At 38.2% G+C, this 15922-nt stretch overlaps 1 protein-coding gene and 2 long non-coding RNA genes across 3 annotated transcripts; 1 reads left to right on the top strand and 2 right to left on the bottom strand.

The window, feature by feature from the left end:
• Positions 1-217: 217 nt before the first annotated feature.
• LOC139198203 (uncharacterized) lies at positions 218-1849 on the top strand. Its single transcript, XR_011583477.1, has 2 exons — positions 218-417; positions 1670-1849. It is a non-coding gene; the product is annotated as an uncharacterized lncRNA (long non-coding RNA).
• Positions 1850-3212: 1363 nt separating this feature from the next.
• LOC103441824 (uncharacterized) lies at positions 3213-7543 on the bottom strand. Its single transcript, XM_029106414.2, has 3 exons — positions 7346-7543; positions 4762-5841; positions 3213-4030 (listed from the first exon to the last, which is right to left on the bottom strand). The coding sequence occupies exons 2-3, from the start codon at positions 5694-5696 to the stop codon at positions 3862-3864; spliced, it is 1104 nt and encodes a 367-aa protein (XP_028962247.2). The 5' UTR covers positions 5697-5841; positions 7346-7543; the 3' UTR covers positions 3213-3861.
• Positions 7544-11038: 3495 nt separating this feature from the next.
• On the bottom strand, positions 11039-12473 carry LOC103441823 (uncharacterized). Its single transcript, XR_530303.4, has 2 exons — positions 12176-12473; positions 11039-12068 (listed from the first exon to the last, which is right to left on the bottom strand). It is a non-coding gene; the product is annotated as an uncharacterized lncRNA (long non-coding RNA).
• Positions 12474-15922: the final 3449 nt, after the last annotated feature.

Here is a 15922-nt window from a genome sequence, read left to right as displayed (position 1 = left end):
ACCCCTCCCCAATTATTTGTAATTTTATACCAAATATTGATGAAAAGACAATTTTACCCCCGGAATCCTGCCCTATCCCGATCTCTTTTTAGATTTTTCTCAGACTTCTCCTCCTCTCTTTGCTTGCCACGTGGCACGCACTCACCCCATCTCCTTCTTTCCCCTTCCCCGAGTCTCTCTCAGCTTACTCTTCTCTCTCTCACAAATCTTTCTCTCTCGCACTCTCCCTTCCGGATCTACCTACACATGCACACCGAGGCACCACCACCCCAACGACCTCACCACCACCACCATCACCCTCGCAAGAACATTCTCCCTCTTTCTTTTCGTCGCTATGAAGCTTCAGGGCACCCAGAGGACACCCAAGAACCCGTGGTGTTCAAGCCCAGATTCCGGCCACCCCACGACGAATCAAAGGTACCTAATCACTCCCACTCGTCTCTAGCTTCATTTTGGTACCTAGTTTATAGCCTAGGGGTGAGTGTTGATGGCGACCTTCCCCGGTAAGGAAAGGGCCTTCAAGCCCAAACCCAAAGAGACAGGCCCTTGGGGCCATGCCAACTCGGGCTATTGGCCCGCTAAACCCTTGGCCCAAAACATAAGGGCTTTGGCCCGTTGAACTTTAAACCCTATAACCCTTAGGCTGGGCTTTCAAGCCCAAGCCCTTTGACCCAAAGCCCATTAGACCCAGGCCTTTGGGCCTTAGAACCCAGCCAGTGGCGAAGCCCAGGCCATCGAATCCAAGCCCAAACCTATTGGACCCAAGCCCAAGAACCCAGGTCCAAACCCGGTCCAACCTAGCAGCCCAGCCGCGCATGGGTGCCTGCCGGAGTCGCCACCTTGCGGCGGCGCATGAGGGCGCATAGGGGTACCCGAGGTCCCCCTTTATGTTTTTCGACATCCTAAATCCGTTTATGGCATCCGTTTTTCGAAATTCAATTGTTTGATTATAGTTTTGATAATTGGACCCTTTATGTGCTTAGGTACAATTATTAACGGTGATTCCGTCATTCCTATTTCGTACGGCTCTTCAACGACGGAGTATCTATGAGTGGACCCCTTCTAAAATGCATCTTTTAATAGTAGAAATACATACATGAAAAGCATGATTTAATGGTTACGTTTTATGAGTAAATTAGATTTACACTTTATGATTATCATGCTTTACTGAGAATATTTTGGAATACCATACTTTATCAAATTTATGTTCTTTATATTATATATGATGGATGACTATATACTATTTATGATCATGTTTTTACACTTCTTTATAGTATATATGATGGATGACTATATACTATGAAGATGCTTTTGAGATATATGTATTTATGTTGGAAAGATTATATTCAACGTTTTGTGTGTATCTAGTGGTCATTGTTCTGGCTTCGGGCAAAAGGAGATATATGTAGATGACTTCGGGCCGAGAGACATATGCATTGGATTCGGGACAAGAAATATAGTACCTACGGGCGATTTGATACCACTAGTTAGCACATTATATACGAGATATGTTTTATGAAGGTTTTATGGCATGCTAGGGTTTTCGGAAAACCTACTACATATTATGCTATTGAGTTTTCATAAAACTTTGGGGGTTAGTATGTTGATAACTGTTTTAGTATTATATATATCAACTTGGTCCACTCATGTTTGTTTTGCGTCCCCTCAGGACATAGGAACGAGGCTTACAAACCAAGCTACAAGGCATTCCCCTACCAGTGATATCATGCATTCATCTCTGCTTTGACATCATTGTAATAGCACATTTCGTTGTATTTTAAATTAGAGGTATGCTCGGAACATGTCATGCACTATCACTATCTTTATCATTGTTGGCAGTTGAATATTAGTATATTATTTTATGTGGTTCAAATGAAATTTATATGCATGATTCACATGTTCTCAGCATATGCATTCATTAAATGGCTTGCGTCACCCTCGGATGATGGCCAGCACGTGGCCATCCCGATGTCCCTCGGACATCGGGATCGGGGCATGTCATATGTACTTTTATATAGGGAACTGTTATTAGCACTCAAAAAATCTCATTATACACTCCTCACAAGTGTATTTTTCTTTCTAATTATAGAAAGTTTGGAGTGCCAAATGAGATTTTTGAATTGCTAATAACAATTCCCTTTATAGATGTACTTTTCTAATTAATTAGGTAGTGGTACATCAAAATCAAACTTTTCTCTTACAAGGAATTATTCTAGACTCTACATATATGAGTATATGAGGAATATCTTCGTTACTTATAAGCAAAAGCAAGGTCTCTCTTTTCTTAGAATGATGCTCTCAACAACATCTTCTTTGGCAAACTATTCAAACCTGTTTGATATATAGAAGTCCACAGCCCGTACATATGGAATTTGGTACAAAATAGAATTAATCAAGATCATGCATCATCTCCAAGGTGGGCATGTACATATAAGGCACATCACCCCCTCTCTGTTGGTCGATGTGGGATGTTACAATCCACCCCCCTTAGGGGCCCGACGTCCTCGTCAGCACACTCGCACAGTAGAGTGGCTCTGATACCAAACTGTCACATCTCAGTCTCGGCTCCGCCGTAGCACGATATTGTCCGCTTTGAGCCCCAGTCACACCCTCATGGTTTTGTTTCTGGGAACTCAGACGAGAACTTCCCAGTGGGTCACCCATCCTAGGAATGCTATCGCCTGAACTCGCTTAACTTCAAAGTTTCGATGGAATCCGAAGACAATGAGTTCCCAAAAGGCCTCATGCTATATGGAGGTGGGCATGTACATATAAGGTATATCACCCCCTCTCCGTTGGTTGATGCGGGATGTTACATGAAGTACTTCCCAGTCACAAGTATTAGAACACGAGTTACCAATCCAAAACCATTAGCTCTGCGTGGAATTGGAAAGGCCCAAAACCACTTACTCTACAAGGCAAGATTTAAATTTTTTTTTTCTTTTTCAGTGGGAGAACACTCAAAACATGACCCTTCACATGTGACACCACTTTTAGCATAACAGGTAGACGACATATATTGTGTTGCATGAGAGATCTAAGACCAATTGACAATGGGTGAAAAGGGCCAATATCATTTAACTGAGGTCCTTGTAATCCAAAATCACTAAAAAGTTACCATGAAGAGGAGGATAGAAGCTATGACGATGATTAGTGTGTTACAAAAATTTGAGGCGTAAAGTGAAGCATTGAATAAGATTCCATCACTGAACTAAAACCAAAAGGCAAAATCTTGTAAAATAACTATAAATTAATCACAGCAAAAATCCAATTGAAAAAATAAACAAGACTAAAATGGGCTGAGCTGCCTCATGGCGAGAAACTCCATCTTTACCATCATCACACTAGTCTTTTAGAGTTTCACTTCTTTAATTTTTCTGAACTAATAAAACCGAAACATATAAAATAAAAATTTTATGGGGACCCTCTCAATATGGGGCTCATGCCCTTGCAATCGGTGCCCTGCCCCTAGGGCTGACCTTGGGGAGACTACAAGCCCTTCTTTTTTTCTCTAAATATATACCTATATGATTCAGGAATTCTTTGAGTACAGCTAAAGGCAACGAAAAGAACCATATACAATGAGCAATTCCAATCCCTGGCTATTAAGTCAGGAGTTAAAAAACCAGTATTATCCCCCCAAGACATGGTTTGGCAAGATTATCAGTCACCGCATGTATCGCCATTTTTTCCTAAATGAGAAACTCTGAAGCTCGATCGTGCAGGCTTATTAGATAACATCAATGTCCCCACTTAGGACACAAAGACCAAAGAACAGAAAGGGGTTTAGAGAAAAGAGATAGGACCAACTGAGAATCTGTATCCAACCATAATGTAACCAACCCTTCTCCCAAGCTATAATCATAGCAAAGATGAAGGCTGCAAGTTTAGCCCTATGAGTAAAGGAGATTCCATATTGTCACAAAAAGCGCTGATCATAACTTGACCAGCATGGTCACGAAATAGACCGCCAAATCCAGCTTGCCCCAGAAAGCCTTTCCTTGATCCATTTGTATTGCCCTTCACACATCTGCAAATTCAGAAACTTCTTAAAATCCATTCAATTTCAAGGATGAAAATTTAAGACTTTCAATTTACTTTGATATGCATTATATTTTATGTACAGCAGAATGTGCATGTATAAAATGCTCTTGAAACAAGAATTTTGGCTTTGATGGTTAGTCCCAAAACCTAAGAAAAGGTTATTTGATTCATAGTGCATCATCCACAGTAAAGAAACGTGCAAGAAATGCAATTAGGATCATATAATCCCTGGCAGCAAAAGATGCTTAAGCCTAAACCACAAATTTATGCAAGAATTAATAAATTTAATCAATAGTTTAGATTTAATAGAGTTTTTCACATATACGCCGCAGAATATCCAACAGTTATCAAACATACAGTTGCAAAGTAACCTAGGTAGCTTTAATTTTCTAGCATGGCATGACAACCCATGGAATTTCATGGAAGACACTAAATGAAGCGATTGTAACTGGCACTCTAAAATAGTCAAGAGGCACTAATCTCCTCCCTCTCTTGTTTCTTCCATGAGCGTGAGTGCAAAATGACTATTTTTTCAAGTGTCCATAAGAGCATATAATGAAGAAAAAAATGAGCAGCAAACACACCATAATTTCATATATGTAACTGATGGTGTGCTTGCTTTTCAATATTTTTAAAAATATCATTAGATTTTGGGAGCTCATGAGTTACATAAATGAAAGTGAGTATTTAAATTGCATGCCTTAACTGTGAACATACCTGATCGCTGGCGCTAGCACTCCCACGATGCACGATGACTTTGTTCTCACAGTAGTGTTAATATTGCGACACTTCCCAGCTGACGCAGTTGATGAATTGACAACCTTAATTGTTTGTTCAACACCACCATGACGACAAAAACCATCGCAGTCATTGTCATAATCATAATCATAATCACAATGACAATCGTAATCGTAATCATAAGCATCATCGTCACCATCATAAGCATCGAGATTGTCATCGTAGAGCACATCATGATTGTCACAATAGTACCCATCATAATCATCCACCTCCTCCTCATCATGATCATCATCATCACAACAAACGACTGGCGGAACCAAAACCTGGCCGTCAAGAGGGACAAGCTGTAGTCTAAGGCGCCCATTGGATCTATGGGCCCTGAAGTACTCATGGTGCCGAACCTTCTCCTCCGTCAAAATCAACCGTCCATCGGTGGTGTAATGCCTCTTCAAAACCCAAGGCATGTGAGAAGGCAGATTCTCCGTACGCGCCAGCAACGAAAGTGGAGGTGGAAGTTCTTCATAAGTTCTCTTCTTCTCCTTCTCCGGCGCCCAACATAACCTTTCTTTTCTCTGACTATAACAATCATGATGAAAGCTACTATAACTCAAATCATCGTCACTTAGAACGTCGACACAGGACTCCATGCCAATGTCGTCCCCAGACATTAATAGTGAGTCGAAGGAGGCGGAGGACGAGGAGGTCGAGGAAAACAAGTCGGAGATCATCGTATCAATGGAGGCGGAAGAGCAGCTTCTACTAAGAGAAGGGTTTTCATGGGGTTCAAAAGTAGTTGTGAGGGGCTTGATGCTAAATTCTAGAGGATAGGAAGAATATTGGATTTGGGATTGGGATTGGCATGAACTAGAATCTATGGGACTGTTAGTGATCCGCCTTGGATTGGGGATCTGCATACTGTAATATTGGGAAAAAACATGCAAGACTGACAAGTGTGTTATCAAGATAGGTATATGGACTGTTTAGAAATTACAAGGGCCAGCTAGGTAAAATATGTGTCGTCAAGGGTAAGTGGGTCTATTCAAGAATCAGCTGAATCACCTGGAATTTAAAAAATATATATATTAAAACAAAATTAATATAATATATATGTATATTTATAACATAAAACGAGCTGTTATTTGCACTCTATTTACGCTAAAAAGAAAAACATCCCAATACTTCGGCCTAGTTATTAAAGTTAAAAGGCAATTAGAGTATGCGAGATGACTATTTTAAAGTACTGGGCAACAATCTCTACAAAAGAGCACTTGATATGGTGATACTTTATATAAACATCTCAAGTTTATTTAATGGAAAAACTATCATGCAGCCCTTGAAACAATGTAAATTGTCCCTTGTGTTCTATTTAATGGAAAAACTATCATGCAGTCCTTGAAACAATGTAAATTGTCCCTTGTGTCCTTATAAATAAGCATAGGCGTAGGAAACTGTAAACTTAAAACAGGAATTCAAATTGAAAATCATGTAAGTACTATCTATATGGGACCAGAATAATTATATAACACATCAGATTGTTGTGTGGAGTACGTAGACGCGTCCTACAGCGTGGTTATGCTAGACTGCACCACGCGTTTTCATGTCTTGCATGCATGCATGCAATGGCTGTTGTTGTCTCAATCACTGTCAATCCCGCAAATGGGATTCTTGTGCATTATTGATTTGATTCAATCACATCATGGTCATCCCTTGGGAGCAGCCTCTCCATAAATGGGGGTAAGGCTAGCCGACATTCACCTCTCCCAGACCCTGCGTAAAGCGGGAGCCTTGTGCACTGGGTACGACCTTTTTACATCATGGTCATCCCGATCAACGGTCTAAAGTGTATGACTTGTGTGTTTCTATTTTTGGTCAAAGTATACTAAATTAGTGATTTTGCCAGAAACAAAAGCAATAACCAGATGGGAAAAGTACAACAAAAGCAAACGAATACGCGTCCGAAAAGCTCGAGAGTTGAATGTGACAAAGTAAACAGATCTGCATGCAAACTTGAAACGTAGAAGCTCAAACCCCGACAATCCGATGGTTAGGCCTGTTTTCAGATTTGTGTGCTTCAGTTAATTTTATGTACAATTAATTAATAACTTATTAACGCGAAACCTTGATTTCATGAGGCATTGAGGCATTCCGGAGATTGTTGGGAGTTGATGGTTGTGGAAAATATATTTTTATTGCTGCTGAAGCATGACTGGAAGAGGTGGTAGTATTAAGCAAAAAGCAAGAAATTCAATGAGAATTAAGAAGATGATGGTATTTCCTCGACTGGCCGAATCGAAGACTAACAAAAAAGGAATTAACGAATATATGAAATGTTTTTATCAATTTTATCATTAATAAAACTGCTATCGTTTTGCTTCAAAATGAAGCCAAATATTGTAAACATGAAAGATGAAATCTCTAGACAACCCATATGCCGAACAGAAAGAAATGGTTACAGAATTAGGATAGGTAATGAGTTCGATATCATTTGATCTTTCATAAGTATATGAACTAATATGGACAACCATATATAATTGAGATATAGAAATTAAATAAATGGACTTACAGGAGGAGAAGAGGGGATGATTAAGGTGTAGGGCATGCTTGTTGTGGAGTCACAGACACAGAAGGAGCAGGTGGTGGAGGAGAAGACGACGACCGTAGGAACAACACAACTCATGACCATTATTCCAAAGAGACGCAACGTCACCAATCGAGAGAGATAGAGATTGTAATATTGTGTGTTTGTCTAATAGTTGAATGTGGAAGTTAACATATCTGCTGCCTTTTATTTCACGTAGCAGATGTTTTTTTGTTTTTGTATCTTAGCAGATCGAACGTACGTGTATGATGATTGTCTGTATTAATTGGTACATGCTAATTTTAGAGGCGGGGTCGTAGGAATTAGTGTGAAAACCGAGTAAGACTCGGTGCATTACTGGAGATATCCGGACAATTTTGGAAGTCAATTGATCAAAGGAATTAAGGTTTATGTATTTTATCTGTCACATGCCAAATTTGGCCAGCCGTAAAGATAAATATAGCCACAATAGTATAGTAATTAAATATAGATCTCAATGTATAAATTACGACTCATTACTTGTAGACATTTATAGGATATTCAGGATTATAATGACATACTTTTTAGTAAATATATTATTTTAGGACAAACTTAAAAAAACAGATATAAAGGATCAAATTACACGGTGAAAGGAACAATATTAGTATAGTAAGTACATAGTAAAAAAAAAGATCATGGATTATCCAATTTCTCTTTGAAAATTTTGCAATCGTCGGAGGAAGAAAAAAAAAAAAAAAAAAAACTCTGCTACAAGTCACTAGCCGAGCTTCAACTTCAAATTTCCTTGCCAAGAGCACAAACCATACTTCAATTTTGGACAAGTGTGGCTATTAGACTTTACAAGTGGGACAACATGCTCTAATACCATGAAGAAAGTTGAGGTACAATGATAAAACCAATTAGCAATACGAGGAGTAGCCCAACCTCTTATAAGCACAAGGTCTTTCCTCCCATCAATGTGGGATTCATTCTCAACCGTCATAACCACAAAGGCTCTCCCCAACGGATTTGGATCCTCTCCTGAGCTTAGGAGGCTAAGCCTCTTGAGCAAATCACGTGGGCCGTTGAATTTTGATTCAATGGCTACAATTATTATAACTTTTAAAGAGGTCTTCTGTTTGTAGTTGTTGGATCATGATTTGCTCAGAAGGCGCAGCCTCCTAAGCTCAGGAGAGGATCCAAATCCATCGTCGACATATTAAGGGGGGACCACTATCAGAGACAGAAAAGGTGAGGGATTGGACATTCAAGTTCAACATCAAAGTCCTTGCCCCTTCTCTTATGGTCTCGGGGAGTGCGATGGAAAATGTTCAGCTCAACGAACCGATTGCCTCCATTTGAAGGCTTAATCTCTTTAAGGGAACTTGATCTTGGAGGCTATGAAAATTTCCTAACCTCACTTCCCTGTCCAAGCTTTATATGCTATTTCTCTCTCTACGGAATTGCTTATACATATTGCTCCTCATTGTGTATATACCACTAGTGAAGGTGGCATTTTTCTCTCTGGAAATGAAATTCCTGAGTAGAGATAATAAAAAAAAATTGAAATTACAATTGAAATTATGCTTATTTACCCAGATTAATTACCCAGATTAAACTACTCCATTATCAAAATTTCTTCTGCCATAGTTACTTTCTCTTATTATCCTTATTATAACCATTTCAATATATTCTTAGCACCCCACTTACAACAGAGGTTTCCGTAAGAACAACAATGTATAAGCCATCTACAAAGAGATGAACAACACCTTCATGTTTCTGAAGATATTTAAGCTAATGAACCAGACAAATGGGAGGTTCTCCTCCTATGCCAACGTAAAGGCATTTCCATAAAGCATACCTCTGGAAGGTATCCTCCTCCTCATCATTCGCTTCAGAAGAAAGCCAATTTAAGTCACAAAATCCATCAACCCCCGTCTTGTTATGGTATCCTCCAGTACTAATTTAATGTGAAGTAACTTTTGGTGCTGAGGCTGCAGATCCACTTTCTTCATATTTTCTCTGGCCACAAAATAAGGTAGAGGGAGAAAGGAAGGGAGAGATGAGACAAGACAAAGATGGGAGGAGGGGCTATGAGAAGAGACATGACAAAATAAGGTAAAGGGAGAAAGGGAAGAATAGGAGAGAAAGAAAAATGAGAGGATATCCAAGAGGTAAATTCTGTACAGATCTTTTCATTTGGTATGTTTTCTATACATAACTTATCTCTGGTAATAGTGAATTGTTTGTTGTTGCTTCTTTCACAGTAATACTACAAGTTTTGTGTTCTAGTTTACAGGCTCACCTTCAGTCTTTGTCTATTTTAGATTGTCACAGTAGGCCCCTGCCTGAGTAGATACTTTAATTAGCAGTAGGTTGTGTTTTTAGTTGAGTGGAGTTTATAGAAACTCCATATTAACTGTTTATCTTTGATTGCTCCAATTTATGGAGACATGATAGAAAGAGTGGTGAGAGGGAAAGACCCGAGGAAGACAGAGAAGGAAGGCATCATAAGGGGTAATTTCTATGCAACTTGGTATTTCATTTGGTAGGCACTTATGGACACACTTTGTTTTTCATGTTATAACATTCCATGTTCCTATGATACCAGTTAGCCTATTAAGATCGAGAATCTCCTAGGGATGCTTTATTAAATTGAGTGACATTAACTGCATCAAATGGTCAATCCAATTTAAGTCTTTGTTGAATTTCAATTACAAGTTTGTTTTGAGTTTTATTTTATTGTAGCCTGAATCATCCTAGCTCACATTCGGTCTCTGTCGGTTTCAGATTGTCATATTAGGCATGTATCATTGTGTTCGTATCTTTGTTTCCTGTTGCTTCTTCCACAGGAGGAAATAATGATATGAACACAATGGTACAAGCCTATTGTGACAATTTGAAACCAACAGAGATTGAAGGTGAGCCTGGATGATTCAAGCCACAATAAAATAAAACTTAAAACACGAACTTGTAATTGAAATTCAACAAAGACTTAAATTGGATTGACCATTTGATGCAATTAATGACACTGAATTTAATAAAGCATCTCTAGGAGATTCTCCATCTTAATAGACTAACAGGTATCATAGGAACATGGAAATGTTGTAACATTCCATGTTACAACATAAAACAAAGTGTGTCCATAAGCGCCTACCAAATGACATACAAAGTTGCATAGAAATTACCCCTTATGATGCCTTCCTTCTCTGTCTTCCTCGGATCTTTCCCTCTCGTCACTATTTCTGTCCTGTTTTCATAAACTGCAGCAATTAAAGATAAATAGTAAATATGGGATTTCCATAAACTCCACTCAACTAAAAACACAACCTACTGCTAATTAAAGTATCTACTTAGGCAGAGACCAACTGTGACAATCTGAAACAAACAGAGACTAAAGGTGAGCTTGATGATTCATATCATAATAAACTAAAACTCAAACCACAAAAATGTAGCTTACTGTGAAAGAAGCAACATGAAACAATTCACTATTACCAGAGATAAGTTATGTATAGAAAACCTACCAAATGAAAAGATCTGTATAGAATTTACCTCTTGGATATCCTCTCATTTTTCTGTCTTCTCTCCTATCCTTCTCTTTCTCCCTCTTCCTTATTTTGTCATGTCTCCTCATAGCCCCTCCTCCAATCTTTGTCTTGTCTCCTCTCATAGCCCCTCATCCTCTCTGATTCTTCTCTCTCTATCGAAGAGTCTTTCATGTCTTTGCTCTTCCTCTCGTATTCTTTCACTTGTGCAGCTACTTCCTCTCTCTTCATATCGGAACCATTCTAGCAAATATGTTGAAAGCACTGTATCTCGGCGGATGGTTCAGTCATGGAAAAGCAATCTGTTTTGAGGCTCAATTGCATCTCCACACTGTTAGGACTTTGAGCGAAGTTCCATTTTTTGAGAGTGCTAAGGGATACACTCTCTGCGGGATACCAATGGCGCGAGTTCTACTAGAGTTAGAAAGAGTGGCAATGGTAGTCCATCCTCATGGATTACCATCATCATCTCCTTCTAATCGCCAGATTTTAACAAATTGAGTTATTCATCATATTGACAAGTAAAAAGTGACTCCCCACATCGCCCACCATCAAGCTATCAATACCGCCACTGCCAGCCGACAAATTGAGCATTGAAATGGTGCCCTTCTCGACACTAAAAGCCACAAAACCTTTGAGCGTCAAAGATTTACCCCTCCAAAAGACAGTGTTTCCCATAACCGTTCCGAACGGATGGAGTACCATGAACTTAAAACCAGATATAATGCTCCAAGAACCCACACCTGAAAAGTTAGGATCTTTGAAATCGGAGGTATCAGTTTCAGAAGGAAGAAATCGTTAAATGAAAAACGAAGCCGTAAGCTATTGTGTTGTCCATTCCTTCGATCTCCATGAAATTGTTATTGAGTGGATTCCAAAGGAGTAAATTTTTCTCCTTCTCCAAGTAGGGTAAGCTTTTCAAGAACCGACAACAAGGGGGCCTTCAACTTCAGTAGCGTCTGGCAGCATTGAAAAGGGTTATGAATTACTACGCCATTATCTCCATCATATTCTTGGAGGTCTTGAAAAAGAACAAGTTAAATCAACTTCAATTCTGTGTGACAATACTTCTATCATTGCAACGAATTTGTCACGCCCCGATCCCGACATACGTTCAAGATCGACACATTACGTCACCACATTCTTGTTTATCTATCATGTCCCATCTTCGAGACAAGACCAAACTACAATCAATGATTTAACCACGCATTCATTTTCTTTTATTAAATAAAATAAGCAACAGTGCATCCACAACCCAATTAAAAACAATTAAATAAAGGAAACCACTTACATAGAAAGGAAGGCCATAAGAAGAGAATTAAACTTCTCCCTTGGCTTAAAGTCAGATTCCGATGAATTGGCCGAAATTTGTTGTTTCTTCGGCGGGATTTGCTTCCTTTCTTGCCTTCGTTCTGTCTTGCGTGGTCATTTTGAGGGAAAATCGAGGGGCTAATGTGTTGGTGTTAATGAGGCTTAAATGTTGATATAAGATTTGTCGAAACGATAACCGAATTAAAAAAATGTGAATATTTAAAGTTAGGGGAGCCAAATTGAGAAGAGATAAAAAAAATCAAGAACAGCAACAGAGCTGCTGGTTTTACACGCAGAGAAGAAGAAAAAGGAAGCCATTGGGTTCCAGAAAGTTCCATTCGAATTTACCAAAATACCCTTTTATTTAGAAACTTCGTAACTTTCTCAATGGAATTTCAAACTCAAATCTGTTTGCACTTACGCATTCATAGTAACACGTACTATCTAAATATGCCAAGAACAGTAGAAAAATATGAAAGGATTAAATATGTCCATGTAAAATCCTGTTTAGCATAGGAGAGGCATTTTCGTCTTATATCCATTTCAGGAAAAAATTAAATGCCGCAAATATAAATGTGTCGAAACTAAGAATATAAAATACCTAATTTTAAACAGTGAAATTTGGGGACGGAGTTTCACATAATTCGTAAGTTATGTACTACATTACGATGTTTAAGAGATGAGTTATGAATTTGTTATTATGACCCAAAACTAAAGTTATAAAATATGATTTACTTATATATTTAATACAAACTTCTCCTAAAATAGTTTTATAAGAGTTAATTTGCCCAAAAAAATTATTTAAGATTACAAAACTAATATTTTAATGTTTTGTAATGAGGCGGGGCGGGAAAGCCGTTCTCCATTGGGATTGGGCATGGAGAATTCTCCAATGGGAGTCCCTATTTAGGGACTTTCATCACTACTTTGAGTACTCATTTAGAAAAGGGTTCCAAACCTCGATTCCTTTATGTATGTAGGGGCGAAGGTGCTGTAACGAACGTAGGTGGTTGGTTCAATAGTATAGTAGAACGCACCTCTTTTAAGGACTTAAAGAGAATTTTTGTGTCTTTAAAGGAATATTGCCTCTAATGAGAAAGTCCTTATAGTAGAATTCCTAAATTTGATGTTTTTATGATTTTATGTGATCATTTAATTAGCTGCACAATTTTGTTTATATTATTATTTTTTAATTAATTTAACATTATGTCGTCATAAAATATTTTTGTAAACATTTTATTAAAAAAAAATTCAAATTCTGACTTCATTTTGTTTTTCTTCACAAAAACGTCTCTAAAATTGTATCATTATTAGGTTGTCTTTACAAATTGATTAGGTACGTATGGGCACATAATGGAATAAAAAAACATTAAAACCAATTAAGGTGAGATTGATTAAGCAGTAATGGTGCAGCTGTCATAACATTAAAAACTAATAAAAATCGTTGATTTCCCAATGGTAACAAACTTTAAATAGGGACCTTTGATTCAGAATCCATGCAAAGAAAGATAAAACGCACTGATGCGCTGGGACCCGCGCCTGCAGTGAGTCTAGCTGTCTGCAGCAATTAAGGTTGTGGGTCCCTTTTTTATTTATCGGTTGGATCCGGCTTCTCTGCCCTTCCACTTCTCATACACTCTCATCTCCTCCTATTTTGTGCGGTTACGATTAAGTTACGTTAATATTTTATATTAATTTTTTTATAGAGATAATAAGATAAAAAACAATATTAATATAAAATGTTGACATAGCTTAACCGTGACCGCACAAATAGGAAGGGATAAAAGTGTATGGGAAGTGGGAGGGCAAAGAAACTAGGTCCTTATGGTTTTGTCTTTATAGTGTGTGGATTTGGATCCTCGCCGAATCTCCTTTCTGGAGATCCTAGGGATCAACGCACGTGGATTGTTGATAAAAAAGCGTGCGGTCCTAATTTAATGCTTTTTATATTTTTAAAAGTAAAGCAGTCTCGTTTTGTGTGAAAAATATTAAAAAAAAAAGGAAAAAAATTATGTCCTCATGATTTTTGATCAACGATCTACATGCACTGATCCCTTGGATCTCAGGAAGGGGATCCGGCGAGGATCGAATTCCATAATGTCTCTATATATAAGTACATATATAACCAAGTATATGGTGAGTCATAAGGACTCACTTTCCGATCAATTGGAGACTCATGTTGTTTTTATATTTATTTTATATTCATTTTATATGATGGTTGTCTTTATTTTTTATCCATGCCTATCACTGCTTTGACACATTGCTATTCTTGGCAATGGAATCTTATTAAAACATTTAAGGAGATTCTTTGCGCTTATGATCAAAATCGTTCATATTATAAATCACACTGTAAAGATAATTTTTGTAAAAAATGAATCAAAACTAAGGTCATTTAGTTCATCTATTATAACAAATACATAGACGGTTCGTAATACTTTTACCAATTATGTGCATTTTTTTTATACACTTCAATGACTAAACGACTTTAGTTTTAATTCATTTTTTTACAAAAGGGATCTTTATAGAGTGATTTATACTATAAACGATTCTGATTATAAAAATGAAGTTTTATAAATCGACAATGAATAAATTTGAGTAGGAACTCCTACTACTTCTTTGAGTAGGCAAATATTGTTCATTCGCACGGAAATTGTGACAAAACTGAAGGAAAAAAAAAGCTGCAGAGAGTCTATGGAAAGTCCTACTTTCGAGAGATTCTTATCGTTTATCAACATTTATTTTGGGTTCTACAATTTATGTAGAGATCATGGTCTCAAATGCCGATATTATCGGCGATATTTTGCCGATAATATCGGTTTTTCAAGTTAACAATATTTTAATGCTTATCCAATGAGATTTCGTCAAAATATCGCGATATTATCGATAATATCGCAATATTTCCGAAATTATCGCGATATCTTGGATCTGTGCCAATCAGAGAAGAACGCCGGAGATGGATCTGTGTGAACCCGAGCTGATTTCGTCCTAAAAACCTTGCAAAAACACGATTTTGAACTTAATTTCACATAGAAGCTTTAATGTGGAACAGAAAGAGGTAAACCGAAGCTTACCTAACCGGATAAATTCAAGAAACTCGCCGAAGTTCCTGCGTTCGCCGAGTTGCAGAGACGAGAAGGAGAGGGAGAAAGACGAGGTTGCTGATGACGATGGGTGTCTTCCTGAAGCAGGTGCGATGGTGTGCGTGTGTGTATGTGGGTCTCGGACTCGGTGCAAAGAGAAAGGAGAGTTTCGAGAGACGACGCCGACAAGGCTAAAGGAGAAAAGAGATCAACAGATCTCTGTGCGTGTGTGTGGGAGAAGGGACAAGAGAGATCGACAGATCTCTATGCGTGTGTGTGGGAGAGAAGGGAGAAAAGAGAGAAGAAGGATCGAGAGAGAGAGACTGAAGAGTCTCTGTCTGCGTGCGTGTGTTGTGTGCGTGTGTAATCTAGGGAGAAGGGAGAGAAGAGAGAAGAAGGATCGAGAGAGAGAGAGACTGAGGAGTCTTTGTCTGCGTGCGTGTGTTGTGTGCGTGTGTGGTGGCGTGTCTGTGTGTGTGTGGTTGGGTCACCTCAAATCAGTTAAATAAACATCCTTTAAATCCATCATGTTTGCCAACTCGTTATATAATCAACTTAAATCAGTTAAATCCATCATGCAAAGCATTTCCTTCCAATTTTTTGTGATAAATTAATAAATAATTGACTAAATAAACATCCTGCAAAGT

This window comes from Malus domestica, chromosome 08 (genome assembly GCF_042453785.1).
Source record: "Malus domestica chromosome 08, GDT2T_hap1".
Lineage (NCBI taxonomy): Eukaryota > Viridiplantae > Streptophyta > Magnoliopsida > Rosales > Rosaceae > Malus > Malus domestica.
This window is presented reverse-complemented; position numbering and strand designations above follow the sequence as displayed.

Bases quoted from the DNA above. Each gene is read 5' to 3' on its own strand.
- LOC103441824 (XM_029106414.2), bottom strand. From the start codon at position 5,696: ATGCAGATCCCCAATCCAAGGCGGATCACTAACAGTCCCATAGATTCT. The intron at 4,031-4,761 runs GTATGTTCACAG...CTGAATTTGCAG, and splicing joins GTGCTAGCGCCAGCGATCAG to ATGTGTGAAGGGCAATACAA.